Source organism: Schistocerca gregaria, chromosome 3, assembly GCF_023897955.1.
Source record: "Schistocerca gregaria isolate iqSchGreg1 chromosome 3, iqSchGreg1.2, whole genome shotgun sequence".
NCBI classification, from domain to species: domain Eukaryota; kingdom Metazoa; phylum Arthropoda; class Insecta; order Orthoptera; family Acrididae; genus Schistocerca; species Schistocerca gregaria.
Genome location: NC_064922.1, coordinates 415,194,409 through 415,218,609, shown reverse-complemented (window position 1 = coordinate 415,218,609; position 24,201 = coordinate 415,194,409). Strand labels below are relative to the sequence as shown.

Here is a 24,201-nt window from a genome sequence, read left to right as displayed (position 1 = left end):
CTACCTTGAGGCTCACACTCAACTCTGCGAGGAAAAATCAGAAAGAAAAGACCTGAACTGTGGAAGAATAAATCTTGTGTCCTGCAGCAAGACGAAGCACTGACCAATACCACATTATCTGTTAAGAGGTTTCTAATGAAATACATCTCAGTGTTAGACCACCCACACTGAATGCCCAACCTAGCACCATGTGTCTTATCTATTCTCCAAGGTCAAGTCTGCATAAAAAGGAACAAGATTTACCGCTGTTGCAGTGGGGCAAGAAAAAGCGGCACAAATCATCTATGTACAACGCCTGAGTTGTTACAGGGAAAGACAGCGACAGAGAGAGAGAATCAAACTTTGTTACTACCTTACATAATCACTTACACTAAATGATTTTTTGTGGGAACGGTAGGTCTGGAGATTGTCATATGGTCACAAATGTAAACACTTGTGAGGCATATTGCAATGTTTCTTCCATGACTTTTTACTGAAGTATTGCTGTCCATGTGCACAATCATCATATAAGCTTTTGATACACTTCCCCAAATATCTTTCTAGTTGCCTCACATGCTTAGCTTACATGAATATGAAACACCGCCACAAGCGCATTGCTACCAAATTTCTTGCACTTCGGCAGCTTGTATGTACAAGCAGCGTTGCCAAGTCAAACATATTGTATTCATGATTTTAGATGCTTCTGTTACTATTATAATCATCAGTTTCACCAGTAAACTACAGTGATATATGTAAGTGAAATTTTTAGAAGCAATTAGGAGCACAGAACACAATACACAGCTTCTAAAAATAATTCATTTATTTTAAAAGTTCTGCTTCAGTGTGCACAGTATAGAAAAGGAAACCAAACTTGAAAATCAGCTTTAAATGTGTATATCCGTTTCATTTAACTCATTTAAAGATTAGCCTACCTATTCACAGTTTCATTTGAGTATCTCCTCATTGTGATCTATGGAATGGAAAATAGTCCTACTACTACTGCTACTGCTTCTTCTTCTTCTTCTTCTTCTTCTACCACCACCACACAAATGTAACACTTTTTATTCATTATAATACAAGAGTATGGCAATCAATTTACACACTCCCTTAACTATTTCAACTTTTTTTTTAATCCCCCAGCTGTGGTTATTATTTTAAAGGAAGTCCCAATGGTGCTGTGCACAATCTGAAGCTCGTTAATGAGCCACTTACAAACAGTCAATTTATCTGGTGGTTGCTGTCAGAACAATCAATTTTATTTCTTCCCCTGTTGTGTTCTTTCTGACAACCTTCTTTTGTTGTTCTACATTCTTTTAAAAGACATTTTGTCTCTGTATGAGTAAGAGTTGGAATGTACGGTCCAAGATGCAACTGGCATTGATATTAAGTGGCCTTATGCATTTAGAAATTTTACTATGTGCAGCTCAAATTCTTCTTCTGCAATGGCAGTTTGTAGCCAAAACTGTTTTAACAATTACTTATAATATTGGTCAATTAAATTTATCAGATAGTGGGAAGAAATTATGCTGCACTCCCCAACAAGCAACCATGAAATGTCAATGCAGTTACTAAAAAAGGCACTTATTATTTTTAAATATAATTTGTTTAATAGAAATTCTTTGGTTGCTAATATTTCAAGATATTTCTTCATTACACTTCTGGTAATAGTTAAGTGATTTTAATTAACATACTTTAAAATAACATTAAGTACATTTTACATGTATTCTGAGGAATGACAAGCCACTGCATTAAAATCAGAAATCCTCCTCATTCCATACAGCTGTGAATAATGAGGACATAATGCTTTAAAATCATTACACAATTTAGTAACAGGATGTACAAAAAATGCCACCTTTCTGCTATTATAATGGTATTTCCATAATGTAGCAGTGAAAACTGACTCTTCACTGTCATGGAATTTTAGACTCTCTTAAGCATATTTATGCAACAACTCCAAAATGTCTAAACAACAAGTGGCCCACAAAAATATAAAGGTATGCTTTACTTTGTAACTCGGGCTATAAAAATATGTCACATTTTATTACACAAATGAGAATTCATCTCACAGTACACCTACTTCTTAAAAAAAATTAGTATGTAGATACACTGCACTACAAGGCAACTTGCAATTCACAAGTGTGGATATTGTAACATACATAAAAAATCATCTATGAAAATTAATAACACTTTCTTTAACGTCAATATTGCTCTTCTGTTACATATGTAAAAGATCCACATAACTAGAATGCTTTCCCAGAAACAACAATGATTCTCAACCAAAATATGCTCCACAATTTGAACATCGTCTGTTCTTCAAAGCCAAACAGCAAAGTATGCCCAGTGGAAAGAAGAAAATGGCACAGAATATTCCAAGGCATGTGTAGTCATCTTCAAGTACACCTATCTGAAAGATAAAACAGAAAAGTATTTAGACAGACTCCTTGAATTATAATGTAACATTATGGCACAAACAAAGATATCCATCATACATTATAAAACACTGGTTGAATTTTTTGTCCCCTACAATAAGAGCTCAAGCACACATTACTCATTTCTGGTTATCATGATGATTAGTCAAAACTCTGATGAAAGATATGATTCGGTTGTTCTAATCCAGAATTATAATATAGTGAGATGAAGGGTGTGTTACGCTGCAGCTAGCTCCTGTGGGTGGTCAGAGATTTAGGGTGTTTGTGGAAATGGTACAGGAAAACTGTCTGGCCTAGATTTTGAGGTAACGTCTGTGTGTGTGTGTGTGTGTGTGTGTGTGTGTGTGTGTGTGTGTGTGTGTGTGTGTGTGTGACGGCCCTAGTAATATCTTTGGTATAATGGGCAAGGGATTTCTCATCACTGCATATGCATTGTCCATGGTTACCCAGATCGTTTGGAAGACTTTGGTGAGGAAGTAATGACAGTCATAAAATGAAGGAATTATTGTTGATCAGTGAGGTTGATTTGGATAAAGGTTTTGATGGAGTCCCTGGAGAGGTGTAATGCTGGCCTAAGAATAACCACATAAAGCAGGTGGCAGAGAAGGTGTTGATGTTGTGGAGGAATGAGCATAGATTGTCTTCGCACTGTGTCCAGATCATGAAAATAATTGTCACTGAACTTGAACCAGATGAGGGGTTTGGGATCTTGGGTGGCTAGGTATATTTCCTCTAGGTGGCCCATACGCAGGCTGGTATAAGAGGATGCTATGTGGGATCGCATAGCCGTGGTAGAAATTTGTTTATACATCTTATCCTCAAAGGAGAAATATCTGACGACATAGTTAATTAGGTGTGTAATGTATGTGGAGGTGGGTTTGGAGTCTGAAGAAGTATGGGGAGGTAGTGTTCAATAACTGTAAGGGCATGGTCGTGGGGGGTATTGGTGTATAAGGAGAGGGCATTAAAAGTGGCGAGTGGGGATTCATGTGGTAATGGGTGGGGATGGTTGGGAGCTGGAAGGAAGAGGTTTGTATGTTTGATATAGTAAGCTAGGCTGTGGGTAACTGGTCAGAGATGTTTCCTTTAGTGAAAACACAGCAACTAGATATAATGGGTCATCAGGATTGTTAGGTTTGTGGAATTTGGAAACCATGTGAAAGGTAAGTGTGCAAAGGGAATTGGGTGAAGAGGGTGATAAGCTCTGGGGAGAGATTTTGGGAAGGGCTTAATCAAAATCAATCTATCTCTCTCTCTCTATCTCTCTCCCCTCCCCCCCCCCCCCCATACACTCCATTTACTCTTTGCAGTATCACCTTCTAAGTGCTTCTTAAAATCCATAAACCTATCAGTTCCAGACAACGCACTGAAGCTGCTTATTTTGTTTCCACTTAATCTTTGGTCCTGCTGACCAACATCTAAAACAGCCACTACCTAAACTCCCAAATCAAAGACATAAATCACTTCCCTCACTGTCTCTTGACCATCCCCCACACCACATTACCACCAGTAAGCCTACTTGCCATTATCAACACCATTTCCTTGTATACCAACATACCCATGCCCATGGCCTTACTGGTATCTCTCCTGAACATCCTTTTGACTCCACCAGCTAATTCTTTATGTACCCATATATTTACATCCACACATATATAACTACATTTCCTTTGAGGTAATTTTTTTTTAGTCAATTGTCTTCTGACTGGTTTGATGTGGACATATTAATTGAAGACATATCAGATCTGTTACAAAAACAAAAACTGTGTAACCGACTAAGTTAGTTTACTGGTGCTAAATCTATAGAAGCCTTGGTACTACGAAGATAAAATGTTTACATGATTAACAGCCATGTATACCAGCCATACCTACCATAAAATATTCTGATGTAGTATCAACATCAAACTAAACATGTAGGTACATAGTAAGTGCTGGTGGTGATCAGAATACATTTGGCATTTATGCAAGGCAACTGATGCCAGCAGAGGGCACTATAGCTAGGCAACATGATTAACCAGTAACTGTAATGGTTAAAATGTGGTATGCATGATCATCAATGAGAATTACTTCACTTGGCAAAACGCGCATCTGACAATAAAAAGGTACTGACATACTCCACATGGAATTGGATCCATACTTAAAATCCACAGAAAAAGTGCAAATATTAATAATGTGAAGCTTCTAGCCTGACAAGGTAAACCATACAGTTGTATAAAAGCCAGTATAAAAAAGCACAAGATTAAAAACACCTATAAAATAAAATCTTCCAGCCTGACAGATCAATTACCATAAACGTAATTGTGAGGCAATTAATGAAGCAGTGACTAATCATTAAAAATTAAAAAATTGATAGTTGATAATACATCTGGAGTGTGGTCTCAATGGCAGCATGTCGTGGCTTCTTTGTATGATGTTCTTGTTTTTCCTGCGGTGGAACTTGTGAAGGAAGGCCCAATTTCCTTGTCACCAGCGGCTGGCGCACACAACTGCACGCCAGTCGGCTGAGGTGCTCAATGGTGCTCAAACCAGTAGATTTCTGAATACATCAAAATAACATTTCCTCATAGTGCAAGTATTTTTGCGTCTACCACACCGCTTTGCTTATGCCTTTTCGGCCCCTCAGCGCACTTTACGGGTCCCCACCTAGTGTGAACCATGAGCCATGTAATGATACTGTGATATCTGCCCCTCCGAACATGCCCCAGCTTGTCATGTCGACAGCCTAGTGGGACAGCGGGAACATTTTACTGTGCTGCTCCGTGCACATCGCCTCTTCCAAATTACCCTCCCCTCCCTCCCTCCCTCCCTCCCTCCCACCCTCCCTCCGCCACCGCCACCGCACATAAACTTGGGGGGAGTTTCGACTGCAGCTGTTTGCTTGCTTGCTCGCTTTTCACACAGCACCTCACATCCAATGCAGTAGCATCTGCGTCAACTGCACCAGTCCAGCATCCACATCATGAGTGATGCAAGGGCCTCATATACAGAACCGCATTGCACGGGCTGAGAATTAGCTTGCCACAATCACCACCCACATCAGTTCACACCACTTGGCAGCACCAACACCTGATCATTCATCCATCACACCAGACGGCTCTGCTTACAACAGCACAAAGGTTAGCAACACCACATCTCGTGTGACTCCTGTATCAAACACAAAGTGTTACCCCCCACCTCCCCAGCCACGATCAACGTCTCTCACACTTGCTTCGCTAACTGTCGCTCGTGCACCTCATGAGAATCCAGCCATCCGGGTGCTGACCATGCCCCCCTCCACCACTCGTGTGCACCCATCCATTGATAAAAATCCCCCTCCCCCACACCTTCTTGCACGGTTTGCTCCACAGCTTCATGCGTGCCGGCAGCGACACCACTGCCGAGCTTGCCTCTCTTCTACACTACGGACAATAGACAGCCTCTACGCGCACCGCTCGTGCCCACCTCAAGCTCAGCTTCCAAGCCATGTGCCTATAATACACCAGCCACTACTATGCCCCACCCACATGCAGTCATCAAACATTTGGTTTCCACCAAAACGAATGGAACTGCTCATCGCATCATCACATCTGAGGGCCCACATAGGTTCGCTGCATTAACCCACCCAAGTTATGCTCGGCTTGCCAGCAAATACAGAAACTTCTTGAGGCGGGAATTTTACAGCCCTCCGATAGTAAATCGTCATCATCTGCACACCTAACTCCTAAACAAGACAGCTCCTTTCATATGTGTTGCGATTACAGACGCTTTAACACTAGAACTGTGATGAGCGTTTATCCCATACCGAACATTTCTGACTTCAATCACCTCCTCGTAGGTGCTACAATTTTAGCTTTTTGCAAATGCGCTCCTATCACCAAATCCCAGCTGCACTTTAAGACATTCCGAAAACGGCAATTATCACCCCCATTGGGTTGTACAAGAACCATTTCACGACATTCTGGTTAAAAAAGGCTGTCAAGGCATGGCAATGCTTTATTGACTCTCTCTTCCTCAAATTCAACTTCTGTTTCATATATCTCGAAGATATCCTGATCTTCACCAAATCCACACAATACCACGAACACCACATCATGATAGTAAAGGACACACTCTCATCAAACAGAGTCGAGATCAACACCGACAAACTGCAAATGCACCAACAATCTGTCCAATTCTTGGGATACACAGTTTCAGCTGCCGGTATACACCCTCCCCCCCCCCCCCCCCCTCCGAATCAAAGGTGCAATCAATCTTATTCAATCTTATCCATGCTACTCCCTAGCACATACAACGAGCTCCATTGCCATTGGTCCACGATAAACTACTACCGCCGTCATTTGCCTGATGTAGCCGAGACCCATGCCGCTCTCACTACCACCCTTGTCAGCAAGCAAACTTCAAGGAAGTGCCCATTCTGTGGATGGAACCAATGTGCGCAGCCTTCCAAGCCCTGAATGACTCTCACATGAGACATCATCCTCGCTTATCCAATCTCAGATGCTGAACTCTTTGTCACCACAGATGCCAGTGACTGCATTAGGCACAGTCCTACAAGAACGCCACAATGATGTGGTCATGCCACTTCAGTTCTTTTCTAAGAAACTTTCACATGCCCAACAAAAACTCAGCCTTCGACCACAAACCTTTAGCAGTTTATGGGCAGTGAAACATTTCCACCCCGACGTTGATGGCTGACCTTTCTACACCCTGACCAACCACTGACCAGTAGCAGATGCAACCCACTCTTGACCCTAGCCCCCATCGGTTTGGTTTCATCTCTCAGTTCTCTAGTGACGTCCGCCAAATCAAAGGCACTAACTACATCGTTTCAGATTTCCTTTCCTGCCTTAGCATCACCTCAACAGTCGCCAACCTTTTTGACCTCGTGTCCCCGCAGAACCTGGACAAGGATACACAGCGACTTCTCAACAGCACCTCCACTTCGCTGTCTTTCACCAAAGCAAGATTCGCTGGCATCCGAGAGGAAGTCTGGTGCGACTCCTCCACCAGCAGCCTCCGACCCCTCATCCCCACCTTCCCCTGACATTCAGTGTTTGACACACTACATTCTCTAGTACACCCCGGAATTAAGTCATCGACACGCCTCGTATCCAAAAAATTCATGTGGTGGGGCATGAAACACGATTATCAGACCTGGGCCCAGTACTGCATCACCTGCAAGTGCAACGAAGACACCAGGCACACTGTTCTACCTCTCTGCAAATTTGACATTCCATCTGGCTGCTTTCGCCACGAACAACTGGACCTCATTGCCCCTCCCCGTCAGACGATTTCAGTTTTGCATTGATCGTTTATCTCAGCAGGTAGAAGCTGTACCCCTCACCAACATAACCGCTGAAACTATAGCTAAGGCTCCCCCCCCCCTCCCCCCCCCACGCTTCGGCTACAACACTATTGTCACCACCGACCAGGGTCAGCAGTTAGAATCAGCACTCTTTGCCCAACTCTGCCATCTGTGTGGTATCAACAAATGTCGCATGACTGCCTACAATCACCAAGCAAATGGACTGGTAGAATGGTGGCATCATACTTTCACGACAGCACTGCGGTGTCACGACAGTCTTCGGACAGGGACCATCACGTGGGTACCCCACAGCCTATGGTCATCATGCAAACCAGATATCAAGGCACCACAAGAGAATTCAACTATTGTGAAAACCCTGTCCTCCCTGGGAAGCTGTTAGAACCTACCTCCCCCGACAATCCCATCCCCCTTTTCAACTTTGTAAGCCAGTTCCGAACACATTTTGCAAACATTTCCCTGACACCCCCCCCCCCTCCCTCTAGCCATACTCCCCCTCCTCCCCCTCTCCTAAGCACCCTCCAATCTCCTTTCATGCAAGTTCATTTTTCTCCGCAACAATACCATCTGGTCTCCAGTTGCCCCACCATATTCAGGCCCATACAAGGTCATAAACCACACCACTAACACGGCGGTCATACGGGTAAAAGGTTTGCCACTCACTGTTTACCTCCACCATGTGAAACCGGCACACCTCAAACCAGCGTCTTTCATGTTCGACGATATTATGCAACCTCCCAACACTGAGGACTCGCACTCAAGCTATGACCCCTCAGAGTGGTCACCGCAACCCTCACTCCCACATGCGCCTATGTCACCATCAACGCAATTCCTTGGGTTCTCGCCCCCTCTGTCTACTTACCCCCCACCCCCTCTAGTGTTCTGCAAACGGACATCCCGCCCAAATGTGTGAAGAACGTCACCATCCTCATCAACGACAACCACATCTTCATCCTGCTGCAAGACAACTCGCCCCACCTGACCTGGGACCTGGCTCGTCAGACGATCCCCCGCTCCCGCACAGGGTCGACTGCAGACTCCTCTGTGCTATTGTAACCCCCTTAAGGAGGGTTACAGTTCATATGCTGCCAGCCAGTCACACAAGGGACACAGTCCCTCCCCCACACTGCTCCATCCACATGCGCAGGCTGACACCTTGTCCCCACACCACCTACAGGTGTTCCACGTCGACTTCCCAGCGTGGTCCCTGCCGCAACCTCTGGAGATGGACATCCCCATCACATCACTGCCATTGCCATCACCACCGGACACACACCCCTTTCACTACACTCAATCCGTGCTCCATACTGCGGGGGCGGGAGGGCGGCAGCTCTGTGGTGTTGACAAATACGAAAGATATCTCTGCCATCAAAACTTCTTTGACTCTGTATCCTAACAACCAAAGCCATCTTGACAGAGCAGTTCAACGTATGACTTCTTGTAATGTGGACGTCTGTATGACATTTACCGAGTTATACAGAAATGAGTGTGTTTCCTTGGGCTACAACCCAACAGAATTCCTACAAACTTTTATTTCCATCGAACAGTTGGGGCGAAAGCCTCCATCCGATTTTACACTCTTTTTAATCTGAGCATTTCGTTCTTGGTCTTCCAATCTTATTGTTCCCTCTTGGTTCTTGCACATATTGTATATCACCTGTCTTTCCATACAGCTTACTCCTATTTTTCACAAAATTTCGAACATCTTGCACTATTTTACACTGTGAAGTGCTTTTTCCATGTCTGTAAATCCTATGAATGTTCCTTGATTTTTCTTCAGTCTTGCTTCTATTATCAAGAGCAATGTCAGGAGTCCTGTGGTGTCTTCACCTTTCCCACAGCCAAACTTGCAATCATCTAAATCATCTAACAGGTCCTCAATTTTTTCCATTCCTCTGTATGTTATTCATGTCAGCAACTTGGATGGGTGGGCTGTTAAGCGGTTTGTGTGATAGTTCTTGAACTTATCATCTCTCAGTAGCTTCCGAATTGTGAGGATGATGTCTTACCAAAAGAGCGAGAGAATGTTGCCAGTCTCTCAGATTCTACACAGCTACTTGAAATGGTCATTTGGTTCCATTGCCCCAATGATATTAGAAACTCTGATGGAATATTATCCAGTCCTTAACCCTTATTTAATGCCAAGTCTTCCAAAGCTCTTTTAAATTCAGACTAATACTAGATCCCCTATCACTTCCATAACAACTCCTATTTCTTCTTCTATCACATCATTAGACAATTCCTGCCCTTCACAAAGTATTCTTCCCACTTATCCCTTTCTCCTCTGCATTCAACAGTGGAATTCCCATTGCATTCTTAAAGTAGTTGTTCTTGCTTTTAATTTCACCAAAGGTCGCTTTTATTTTTCTCTGTGCCAAATCAGTCCTTCTGGCAATCATTTCATTTTCGATTTCTTCACTTTTTTCTGCAGCCATTTCGCCTTAGCTTTCCTGCACTTTCTGATAATTTCTGGTACGGACTATAGGATCAAATTGCTGAGGTCATTGGTCCCAAGGCTTACACACAAATTAAACTAACTTAATGCTAAGGACAACACACATACCCATGCCCGAGAGAGGACTCGAACCTCCGACAGTGGTAGCCGCATGAACCATGACAAGATGCCTCAGACCACACAGGCACCCCACGTGGCCCTGCACTTTCTATTGACTTCATTCGTAAGTGGTTTATATTGCTGTATTCCTGTGTTTCCCTGAATATTTTTGTATTTCCTTCTCTCGTTAATCAACTGAAGTATTTCTTTTGTTGTCTAAGGTTTCTTTGTAGTTACCTTCCTAGTACCTATGTTTGTGTTTCCGACATCTCTGATTGTCCTTTCTACGGATATACAATCTTGTACGACTGAACTGCCTGCTCTGGTATTCCTTATCGTAGTATCCCCATCTTTAGCTAACTGCGAAAGCATCACATCCTTAATCTATACTTCAGTATCCCACTTCCTTCCACACTTATTTTTCTCCGAACAATTCTCTGAAACTTCAGTCTACTCTTCATTACTAAATTGGGGTTTGAGTCTATATCTGCTCCTGAGTACACCTTACAATTCAATACCTGATGTCAGTTTCTTTGACTGACTATGATGTAATCCAGCTGTATCGTTTCTCTGCCTCTGAGTCTTTTACAAGTATCTCACTTCCTCTTGTCATTCTTAAGTAGAGTATTCACAATTACCATCTGAAATTTATTGCAGTACTCAATTAGTTTCCCTCCTCTCTCATTACTACAACCAAGCCCACATTCTCATATAATCCTTTCTTCCTTTCCTTCCCCTACAACTGTGTTCCAATACCCATGACTATTAGATTTTCATACTAAATTACATACTAAATCACCCGTTCAGTATCCATATACTTTCCCTATTTCTTCTGCTTGTGCATCAGCATGCATACCTGTACTATTATTGTCAGCATTGCATTGGTTTTCTGTTTATTCTTATGAGAACAATCCTATTTCTGAACTATTCACAATACCTCACACTCTGCCCTACTTTCTTATTCATAATGAATCCTACTCCCGTTATATCATTTTGTGTTTACCCTACATTCTTCTGACCACGAAATCTTGGTCTTCTTTCCATTTCACTTCACTCACCCTCACTATATCAAGATTGAGACTTGTCCCTTCTCAGATTTCTAGCTTCCCTACTACATTCCAACTTCTGACCTTCCAAATCCTGAATCTTTGAATGTTACGTTCTTGTTGGTTATTCCATCTTTTTCTCAGTCAGCTCACCTGCTTGGCAGTCCTCTCATGGAGATCATAATGGAATATTAATCTGGAATATTTTACCAATGGAGAGATCATTATGATGCTTTTCCAGTTATAGGTCATGTCTTGTGGCTACACCTTATATGTATTTAATGCAGTGGTTTCCTTTTCATTCTGCATCCTCATGCTATTGACTATTGCTAATTCATCCACCTTTTATAGGCAATTACCTACCTCAAATGCGAGAGAGCCCTGAACCTCTGTCCACTCCTTTGCCTTCTTTGATAAGGCTGTTGGCAGAACGAGGATGATTTCTTATGCTGGAAGTCTTCGGCTAACATTCCTAATGACTTTAAATAATGACTAGGTTCTTCATGACTGGACCCAGAGCCAAACGCCCTCTCTTGATTCCTACACAACCTCAATGCATTTTCTCCCACATGCTTTGACTGGTCCTCTTCAGCTCAGCCTGCCACCTTTCTGTACATTGACCTCCAGCTATCCAATGGCACCATCCAAACCTCTGTCCGTATTAAACTCACTAAAGATCAACATTATCTACATTTTGATAGCTGGAACCCCTTAAACAGCAAAAATCATTTCCATATAGCCTGGCCACCCCTGGATAACCACCTTATTAGTGATGCACAATTCATTACCCACCATCCAGTGTATCTTAATACACACTAAGAGACAGTCTGCAGGAGGTATCCTGTGCCACATCCACATGTGCCTCTAAATCCTCTGACCATCCCTAGAAATCAACTGGAAAAAACTCATACTCAATATCAACACAAACTGGAAGAACTGGACCATATTCTTTGCCAGGGCTTTGAACTGTGCTTATCTCTGTGTCCAGGTATAAAGAACATCCTACCAATAGTCATTCCCATCCGCTTCCAATGTGGTATTCCACTGACAACCTAATCTATATTACATCTTATTCCATCCTTATGCCACACCTACTCCCAATCCCTTGCCACAAAGGACATACTCCAGGTTTGAGACCTGTTCAATACACCCACCCACCCACCAACTCAGCACATCTTACTCCAGTCTTATGTCAAGTTTATCCTATCTGATGCCCAACCACTTGTGAAAACAGCCACGTTGTTCACCAGATCTGCTATGATTTCTGCACACCATTTTGTGTGGACATGACCAACAACCAAATATCCACTCAAATGAATGGCAACTGCCGAACTGTGACCAGAAGCAAGGATGACAACTGACAGAATATGTGCTGGACACAACATGCTCAATTTCAATGGCTGCTTCACAATTCATGCTATCTCGATCCTTCCCAACACCACAATCTTCTCCTACATATGTAGATGGAAGATGTTCTTCCAACACATCATGTGATCCAATAGTCCTCCTGGCCTCCGCCTTCGCTAGCCCCAGCTCCACACTCACCTACATCCCCTTCCAAATGATTTTCAACTTCACTTGTCTTGCACTCACACTCTCTTCTTGACAGTCTATCTTGTCCTCTGTTGTACCTTCTTCTCTCAATCAAGTACTCTTTGCCACTGTGCACAAGTCCTCCTCCCTGGGGCCAGAATGAGCTCATCAGTGCTACATATCTATCCCAAGCAGCTGCTATGTCTCATGCCCATCAGCGAACCATCTTTCCTCGACATTTCCACCTATTATTCACCTACTCTCCCACCTCATCTATCACTCCACTCAGTATAACCCCTCAATCCATATGACCAGCAGTTCCAGCACAATGCAGTCCGCCAGGTCAATGTGGACTATTCTCTCATTTACATATTCATCACAGATAGACTGCAAAACTGCTTGTGTGTTTTCATCGTTTATCTGTCTTTTTTGCTTCAACTTGAATCATTCACACTATCTTGGCAAAATTTGGCTTGAGGTGTCTTACATCTCTTGGAAATACAAATCTCAATTAATCTACCTACGTTAATACTTTAACTCAAGCGGTTACAGTTACTGTATGTCTATGTGATACTGCAAAGTGAAACAAACTAGCAATCTGATGACTCCTCACATCATTTAGAGCTGAAGGCTACGTTAAAATTAGTTACAAACCTCAGGGTACAAATGGAGGAATGTTAATTGGGAACCAGATGTAAGAACAGCTTACATCAAATGTTGAGCAAACGTAAAAAAGTATTTTTTCCAAGGAAGCTCACTGCTGCTATAAGTAAATAAACTTCCTTAAAAGGGTAATCCTCATAAAGGAAACTTCACTGGCACCCACAAGTAGCACTTGGGTACTCTATGTGAAGCATGGTCAGTCAACCAGTAGCAACAACATTTATTTTTTACCTTGTAGAAACGGTGGGAAAATATTAACATGTCTTACCTCTCCACAGCAAAAAGACCTTGTACATATATTGTACATTCGCTAATTTCCACATGAGGATACTGAGCACAATTACACATAAAGCAACCTCAGTACCCAATAGACCAGAAATAAACACTAAGGAATAGAAAACAACTGTTAAAACTACTACAAAAGCTGAAAAACCATAGATCATGAAGAACAAAAAGAAATGGCAAACTGGGTGTAATAAAAATCTCAAATGAGATGGTAATGAATTGTTAATTTTACAACAGATGAACTGAGAGTTTTTTACTTTGCAGAACAACAATGAGCTACACCATGGCTTAGTTTCGTGTATGAAAGATAAGGTAATGAGCTAAGCAGTCAAGATGACAATTACTGAGACTGGAAAGCCCACATAAAGATCTGATGCAAGGTAATATGGTAAGCAGTCAAGACAAAATGAATGCTAAGACTGGAAAGCAAACACAAAGATCTGATGCAAATGGTCACCCACCAAATAAAGCAGAGGAGACCTCCACTCAGAGTCTCAACTACATGAGTTGTTCCTTCATCCCTTCCATTACCTGTTAACCACAAAATGTAGAAAGGGGAAAATTTGTCAAGGAAAATTCCAGAAGATTGTGACAGTGAACATTTGAGAATGGAAAGAAATAAAAATGAAGAAATAAAGAAAGGCGACGTTTCACACAAACACAAGAGATATTTTCATAGATGGAGTGCGGGAGGGGCGAAGGAAGAAGGGACAGAATGCTTTTCTGGTCAGTTATGTATGTCTAACTTCTATTTATATCTTTCACTTATTTTCTAGAGTAAGTATACATACTGACCCCTCCCCAAATGCACACTTCTGCTGCCACAGAATGGTCCAAATACAAGTCACGTCAGGAAAAAAATCCTATCACTTATGAACTTTGAAGAGTGTATTCAGAAAACACAAACAGAAAACAATCTGATATGGTCAAGAGCAGAATGCTTAGCAATTAATGACCTACAAAGAGGAACCAATTCTAAACAAAAATATTTCACAAAGGAAGAGAGGGTTCACAAAGAAACAGAGGGGGCAGCAAGTACTCATTTTCAGGGGATGCAATATTCATTACAACAAACAGAAATATAGAAATACATATTAGATATTAATATTCGTAGCCTGTAGAATCAGATGTTCCTTTTTCATGGAGGGCGCAGGAATTAGTTATGGAGACTGGGCAAAGGGAGGGAGGGGGGGCAGTGGGATTTCACTTAGATTTCAGGCTACGATGACACATTTTGTATGATGTTATGACAAAATATTGCAGATAGATACCGTACAATTAGTCAAAGGAAGAATTTTGTAACAGAACTGTCTGAAATTATGAATCTCTTACAAACAAGAAGGTTGATTATTAATCAGTCACAAAAAAATACTTCATTTCTAAGGTATACTGCAGTAAGTGCCAAAACTGTCACACAGCTTAATGGTGGCTCTTTGATGTGAGATAATTGGATCTTTATTTTGATCACAATCACAGAAGGAAATTCTCTTTACTTTCTTCTCTGGCAGATAAAACGTTAACTCATCTTCCTATCCAAGCTAGTACCCAAGCTTTCTCCTGAGGTATATATCACACAAAATCTAAATGAAGTTAGGGGCTTAAACCCCATCCCAAATGCAAGTCCATTACTTTAATCCTTTTTTTTTAATTTTTTGAGTCATCAGTCTTCTGACTGGTATGATGCAGCCTGCCACAAATTCTTCTCCTGTGTCAACCTCTTCATCTCAGAGTATCACTTGCAACTTACGTCCTCAATTATTTGCTGGATGTATTCCAATCTCTGTCTTCCTCTACAGTTTTTGCCCTCCACACCTCCTCTAGTAACACAGAAGTCATTCTCTGATGTATTAACAGGTGCCCTATCATCCTGTCACTTCTCCTTGTCAGTGTTTTCCACATATTCCTTTCCTCTCTGATACTGGCGGAACCTCCCCACTCCTTACCTCATCAGTCCACCTAATTTTCAACATTCGTCTGTAACACCACATCTCAAACCCTTTGGTTCTCCTCTGTTCCAGTTTTCCTACACTCCGTGTTTCACTACCATACAATGCTGTGCTCCAAATGTACATTCTCAGAAATTTCTTCCTCAAATTAAGGCCTACGTTTCATACTAGTTGACTTCCCTTGGCCAGGAATGCCCTTTTTGATAGTGCCAGTCTGATTTTTATGTCCCCCTTGCTCTGTCCATCATTGGTTATTTTGCTGCCTAGGTAGTAGAATTTCTTAACTTCATCTACTTCACAACCATCAATCCTGATGTTAAGTTTCTTGCTGTTCTCATTTCTGCTACTTCTCATTACTTTTGTCTTCCTTCGATTTACTCTCAATCCATATTCTGTACTCATTAAATTGTTCAGTCCATTCAGCAGATCGTGTAATTCTTCTTCCCTTTCACTCAGGATAGAAATGTCATCAGTGAATCTTATCATTGATATCCTTTCACCTTGAGCTTTAAATCCACTCCTGAACCTTTGTTTTATTTCCGTCATTGCTTCTTTGATGTACAGGCTGAATAGCAGGGGTGAAAGACTACACCTGTCTTCACGCTTTTTAATCTGAGCACTTCGTACCTGCCCATCCACTCTTATTATTCACTCTCGGCTCTTGAACAAATTGCATATTACCCATCTCTCCCTATAGCTTACCCTTACTTTTCTCAGAATTTTGAACCTCTGCACCATTTTACATAGTCAAATGCTTTTTCCAGGTTGACAAATCCTATGAATGTGTCTTGATGTTTATTTAGTCTTGCTTCCATTATCAATCGCAATGTCAGAATTGCCTCTCTGGTGCCTTACATTTCCTACAGCCAAACTAATCATCATCTCACACATCCTCCATTTTCTTTTTCATTCTTCTGTGTATTATTCTTATCAGCAGCTAGGATGCATGAGCTGTTAAGCTGACTGTGTGATAATTCTCACTCGTGTCAGTTCTTGCAGTCTTTGAAATTGTGTGTCTTATATTTTTTCAAAAGTCAGAAGGCATGTCACCTAACTCATGCATTCTCCACACCAATGTGAATAGTCATTTTGTTGCCACTTCCCCCAATGATTCTACAAATTCTGATGGAATGTTATCTATCCCTTCTGCCTTCTTTGATCTTAAGTTCTCCAAAGCTCCCTTAAATTCTGATTCCAATACTGGACCCACTATCTCTTCTAAAACGACTCCTGTTTCTTCTTCTATCGCATCAGACAAATCTTCTCCCTTACAGAGGCCTTTAATGTAGTCTTTCACCTATCTGCTCTCTCTTCTGCATTTAACAGTGGGATTCCCACTGCCGTCTCAATGTTACCACCCTTGTTTTTAATTCCATTGAAGGTCATTTGACTTTCCTATATGCAGAGTCCATCCTTCCAACAATCACAGCATCTCCGTTATATGGTGAGAAGCAACTTTCCTTTTCTATATATTTTTACATTCCATCCTGGACTTTGCATTGTTTGATTTACAACTGATGGCTTTTCTTCAATCATTTCTTTTCCTATTTCTTCACATATTTCAAGCATTTTTTCAATTACAAGCAACATGTACTGTGGATACGTGTTTTGTGTCTTTAATGCAGTGGTGTCCCGTGCTGGTTGAGTGTGAAAGACAACAGAAGCAGACGAATGAGCAGACAGCTGCCACGAGGTACCTAATTTTTCTGAAACCAGGACGTGGAGGCTGTCATGTAAAAGCCATCTATTTTTCTTGGTGTTCTAATTTTATTTTGGGTTTCTAACATGGTAGGAGTAAACGAAGATATACAAATGCATAGGTTTTTCAAGAATGTCAGTATTTATTCTTTTATTCACCATTCTGCTAGTTGTTTTTGTTTCATGTACAGGGATAGCTACTATGGTGGTGTTGGAATGGGGAAGATAACTGACAAAATTATTACCTGAAAACCATGGTTTATCCTCGGCTTTGAAGGATTCCTGCCTCTGTTTTAAAGATCATTGACTTCACACCAAAGAGGAGATATGTCAATGTTTATGTGAATTATATGAAGATGAGGAGGAAGTGTACGTTGAGAATGAAGTGACATTGATTACGAACATGAGGATATAGAGCGATATGATACTTCCACAGATTCTAACCAATAGTTACAAAAAGGAAGAAGAGAATGGATCAGTTGAAAAAATGCCATTTGAAGGTGAAGATGTTGCTCAACTGCATTTTTATTTTGACAGAAGCAAGGAAACCTTATGGTTAAGTGATTCGAAATACCTAAGCAGAATTTCACAAAAAAATATGCAGCAGCATTTTGGAACATATATTGTGTTCAAACATTATGAATTACCTCAAAGAAAATGGTCTATTGACACACAGTCAACATGGGTTTAGAAAACATCGTTCCTGCGAAACACAACTAGCTCTTTATTCACATGAAGTGACGAGTGCTATTGACAAGGGATTTCAGATCTATTCCATATTTCTGGATTTCCGGAAGGCTTTTGACACTTTACCGCACAAGTGGCTCATAGTGAAATTGCATGTTTATGGAATATCGTCTCAGTTATGTGACTGGATTTGTGACTTCCTGTCAGAGAGGTCACAGTTCATAGTAACTGATAGAAAGTCATCGAGTAAAACACAAGTGATTTCTGGTGTTCCCAAGGCAGTGTTACAGGCCCTTTGCTGTTCCTTATCTATATAAACAATTTGGGAGACAATCTGAGCAGCCATACTTAGTTGTTTGCAGATGACGCTGTCATTTATCGACTAATAAAGTCATCACAAGACTGAGGTCGTCCACATGAGTGCTAAAAGGAACTCATTAAACTTTGGTTACACAATAAATCAGTCTAATATAAAAGCCGTAAATTCAACTAAATACCTAGGTATTACAATTATGAACAACTTACATTGGAAGGAACAAATAGAAAATGTTGTGTGGAAGACTAACCAAAAACTGTGTTTTATTGGCAGGACACTTAGAAAATTTAAGAGACCTACTGAGGAGACTGCCTACACTACACTTGCCCATCCTCTTTTAGAATACTGCCGCACAGTGTGGGATCCTTACCAGATAGGACTGACAGAGCATATCGAAAAAGTTCAAAGAAAGGCAGCACGTTTTGTATTATCACAAAATATGGGAGAGAGATTGTCACAGAAATGATACAGGATTTGGGCTGGATGTCATTAAAAGAAAGAAGTTTTTCATTGTGACGGAATCTTCTCACGATATTCCAATCACCAACTTTCTCCTCTGAATGCAAAAATATTTTGTTGACACCAACCTACATAGGGAGGAACGATTACCACAATAAAATAAGGAAAATCAGAGGTCGTACGGAAAGATATAGGTGTTCATTCTGATCGGAATAATAGAGAATTGTGAAGGTGGTTCGATGAACCCTCTGCCAGGCAGTTAAATGTGATTTGCAGAGTATTCATGTCGATGTAGACGTTGTTGTTGTTGTGGTCTTCAGTCCTGAGACTGGTTTGATGCAGCTCTCCATGCTACTCTATCCTGTGCAAGCTTCTTCATCTACTACAGCCTACATCCTTCTGAATCTGCTTGGTGTATTCATCTCTTGGTCTCCCTCTACCATTTTTACCCTCCACGCTGACCTCCAATACTAAATTAGTGATTCTTTGATGACTCAGAACACGTCCTACCAACCGATCCCTTCTTCTAGTCAAGTTGTGCCACAAACTTCTCTTCTCCCCAATCCTATTCAGTACCTCCTCATTAGTTATGTGATCTACCCATCTAATCTTCAGCATCCTTCAGTAGCACCACATTTCAATAGCTTCTATTCTCTTCTTGTCCAAACTATTTATCGTCCATGTTTCACTTCTATACATGGCTACACTCCATACAAATACTTTCAGGAACGACTTCCTGACATTTAAATCTATACTCAGTGTTAACAAACTTCTCTTCTTCTGAAAAGCTTTTCTTGCCATTGCCTGTCTAAATTTTATATCCTCTCTACTTCGACCATCATCAGTTATTTTGCTCCCCAAATAGCAAAACTTCTTTACTACTTTAACTGTCTCATTTCCTAATCTAATTCCCTCAACATCACCCAATTTAATTCGACTACATTCCATTATCCTTGTTTTGCTTTTGTTGATGTTCATCTTATATCCTCCTTTCAACACACTGTCCATTCCGTTCAACTGCTCTTCCAAGGCCTTTGCTGTCTCTGACAGAATTACAATGTCATCAGCGAACCTCAAAGTTTTTATTTCTTCTCCATGGATTTTAATTCCTATTCCGAATTTTTCTTTTGTTTCCTTTACTGCTTGCTCAATATGCATATTGAATAACATCGGGGAGAGGCTACACCCTGTCTCACTCCTTTCCCAACCACTACTTCCCTTTCATGCCCCTCGGCTCTTATGACTGCCGTCTGGTTTCAGTAAAATTGTAAATAGCCTTTCGCTCCCTGTATTTTACCCCTGCCACCTTCAGAATTTGAAAGAGAGTATTCCAATTAACATTGTCAAAAGCTTTCTCTAAGTCTACAAATGCTAGAAACATAGGTTTGCCTTTCCTTAACTTACCTTCTAAGATAAGTTGTAGGGTCAGTATTGCCTCACGTGTTCCAGTATTTTTACGGAATCCAAACTGATCTTCTCCGAGGTCGGCTTCTACTAGTTTTTCATTCATCTGTAAAGAATTCGCGTTAGTATTTTGCGGCAGTGACTTATTAAACGGATAGTTTGGTAATTTTCACATCTGTCAACACCTGCTTTCTTTGGGATTGGAATTATTACATTCTTCTTGAAGTCTGAGGGTATTTCACCTGTTTCATACATCTTGCTCACCAGATGGTAGAGATTTGTCTGGCCTGGATCTCCCAAGGCTGTCAGTAGTTCTAATGGAATGTTGTCTATTCCCAGGGCCTTGTTTCGACTCAGGTCTTTCAGTGCTCTGTCAAACTTCACGCAGAATCATATCTCCCATTTCATCTTCATCTACATCTTCTTCCATTTCCATAATATTGTCCTCAAGTACATCGCCCTTGTATAGACCCACTATATACTCCCCTTCCACCTTTCTACTTTCCCTTCCTTGCTTAGAACCGGGTTTCCATCTGAGCTCTTGATGTTCATACAAGTGGTTCTCTTTCCTCCAAAGGTCTTTTTGATTTTCCTGTAGGCAGTATCTATCTTACCCCCAGTGAGATCAGCCTCTACATTCTTACATTTGTCCTCTAGCCATGTCTGCTTGGCCATTTTGCACTTCCTGTCGATCTAATTTTTAAGATGTTTGTATTCCTTTTTGCCTGCTTCATTTACTGAATTTTTATATTTTCTCCTTTCATCAATTAAATTCAATATTTCTTCTGTTACCCAAGGATTTCTACTAGCCCTCGTCTTTTTACCTACTTGATCCTCTGCTGCCTACACTACTTCATCCCTCAGAGCTACCCATTCTCCTTCTACTGTATTCCTTTCCCCCATTCCTGTCAACTGTTCCCTTATGCTCTCCCTGAAACTCTGTACAACCTCTGGTTTAGTCAGTTTATCCAGGTCCCATCTCCTTAAATTCCCACCTTTTTGCAGTTTCTTCAGTTTTACTCTACAGGTCATAACCAATAGATTGTGGTCAGAGTCCACATCTGCCCCTGGAAATGTCTTACAATTTAAAACCTGGTTCCTAAATCTCTGTCTTACCATTATGTAATCTATCTGAAACCTGTCAGTGTCTCCAGGCTTCTTCCATGTATACAACTTTCTTTTATGATTCCTGAACCAAGTCCTAGCTATGATTAAGTTGTGCTCTGTGCAAAATTCTACCAGGCGGCTTCCGCTTTCATTTCTTACTCCCAATCCATAGTCAGCTACTACGTTTCCTTCTCTCCCTTTTCCTACTACCGAATTCCAGTCACCCATGACTATTAAATTTTCATCTCCCTTCACTATCTGATTAATTTCTTTTATTTCATTACACATTTCTTCAATTTCTTTGTCATTGGCAGAGCTAGTTGGCATATAAACTTGTACTACTGTAGTAGGCATGGGCTTCGTGTCTATCTTGGCCACAATAGAGCATTCACTATGCTGTTTGTAATAGCTTACCCGCACCCCTATTTTTTTTATTCATTATTAAACCAACTCCTGCATTATCCCTATTTGATTTTGTATTTATAACCGCGTATTCACCTGACCAAAAGTCTTGTTCCTCCTGACACCGAACTTCACTAATTCCCACTATATCTAACTTGAACCTATCCATTTCCCTTTTTAAATTTTCTAACCTACCTGCCTGATTAAGGGATATGACACTCCACGCTCCGATCTGTAGAACGCCAGCTTTCTTTCTCCTGATAACGACGTCCTCGAGTAGTCCCCACCCGGAGATCCGAATGGGGGACTATTTTACCTCCGGAATATTTTACCCAAGAGGACGCCATCATCATTTAACCATACAGTAAAGCTCCATGCCCTCAGGAAAAATTACGGCTGTAGTTCCCCCTTGCTTTCAACCGTTTGCAGTACCAGCACAGCAAGGCCATATTGGTTAGTGTTGCAAGGCCAGATCAGTCAATCATCCAGACTGTTGCCACTGCAACTACTGAAAAGGCTGCTGCCCCTCTTCAGGAACCACACGTTTGTCTGGCCTCTCAACAGATACCCATCCGTTGTGGTTGCACCTACGGTACAGCTATCTGTATCTGAATAAGCTCCTTGACACTGTCACATGATTGATTGAACCAATAAAAATGTCTAAATGTGACCTGGCAATGGACAATTATTACTCACGCATTCTTCTATCATTAAGATACGCAAAAGGTGGTGCAGACTTGATAGATCGTATGTGTTCCACACTAAGAAAACAAGTGGCATATGGCAGTTCCCCCCCCCCCCCCCCCCCCTCCCCCCGGGCAACTTGATACAGCTGGGATTAAGTCATACAAAATTGATAGAGCGAATATTGTTAGATAAAATAACTACAGAAGAAGACTTTATATCAGTGAACTTGCTCAAATGTTGGAGCAGCCAGACTTCAGAAATTGATCAATGTACTGGAGGCTGCTGAAGGATACACTCTTTTCCCTTTCTAAGTACAAAAAACCCTCAATCATCCCACCTAATATCATCTCCGCTGTTCTCATGGGAATTTCTTACTTATGTGGGTCCCATAAAAATAACAGAACAACCCTTGCCAGTCAGAAATTCTCATGCAAAGTTTGTAAAACACATAGCACAGTGATTTGCGGAAGGGGGCTAGGTGATGATGAAACTGAAAACTGGGAAGAGAATGAACACTGGGATATATTCTACATCCTGGAAATCCAGGAAGGATAATACTGTCTTTCACTTTTGTGTTCTTTTAAAACAAAACAACAAACTAAGACAGCTGTTCTGTAATTTCCAAAAAAAATTCACATTCGAGCTCAATGAGAAACTTTTCTCTGGTTACCAAATTATTGATTTTAAGAGTCTCAGTTCTAGTTTTCATGTATTTTAATGATATTCTTTTCAAATTTTATTTTGACTGATCGAGATATATGCATTACCTCATTCATTTCTTTACGAGGTACTTTCTTAATGTGCTGCTAAGTCCAACGTTGAAATTCCCCTCCCAGCTCAAACCTTACTGTAATATATTATTTTTGTATTCATTATATAATGAATGTCTACATTATACTGCTCTTCAAAAATTGTTATACTTCCCTACAACCAAATATTAACAAAATATTGCATTATAAATGGAGAAAAAGAAAAATTTCTTGATGCAGCCAATTTCTTGGCATGTGGGCTCCACTGCAACTAAAATTTACACAGGTTCCATATGGTTAACCAAGGCATCACCTCACTAACTCCTATCTGGAACTCTCCATTAAGTGCTGCACATTAGTACTAAATCTCTTATACTTGTAAATCACCTCTGTGCTGTGATACCATCTGGCAAAAAGACATTTTGTATAGACCCTAAGCTGCTTGTTCTATTAAATTTTATTCACATCAATTCATTACTGTTCTGTCTGAAACTATCTTTAAGAATATTTACATAATTTGGAAAGAGATGCAGGTTCTTCAGAGTTTATGGTAATGGCCAAAAAATTAAGTTGGCAGTCCAGAAGATTTTCAACCCATTCATCCTGAATATAAATCCAATGGCTAAACCATTTTCCTACCCTGTTTAGTCAAACATTTCGATTTTTTTTCCAGATGTTAATAGAATATTACTTTTATAATTACGAAGTACTAACATCATTCCACTGCAAAACTAGAGATGTACCATCAACACATCCCTCTGGTTTGGTCTACCAAAATTAAAATTTACTACAAAATGATTTGAAGTACAATAACATTTATTCTACTTTTATTCCATTCTTCAAATTAATTCCAATTGCATTCAGTACAATTCTTCACCTACGCAAACGTTATTGTTTCACATATTTTAATGAGTGTCACCTCACATATTGTCACAAACACTCCACAAAATGAGGTGGT

General features: G+C 40.9%; 1 protein-coding gene across 1 annotated transcript in view; it reads right to left on the bottom strand.

The window, feature by feature from the left end:
• Window positions 1–1,641: 1,641 nt before the first annotated feature.
• The window catches only part of LOC126354994 (brain protein I3), a 28,063-nt gene continuing 5,503 nt past the window's right edge, over window positions 1,642–24,201 (bottom strand). Inside the window, exon 3 of the mRNA XM_050005107.1 lies at window positions 1,642–2,383. Within this exon, the coding sequence (XP_049861064.1) occupies window positions 2,252–2,383 (132 nt within the window). The 3' untranslated portion in view covers window positions 1,642–2,251. The remainder of the gene's footprint in view (window positions 2,384–24,201) is intronic.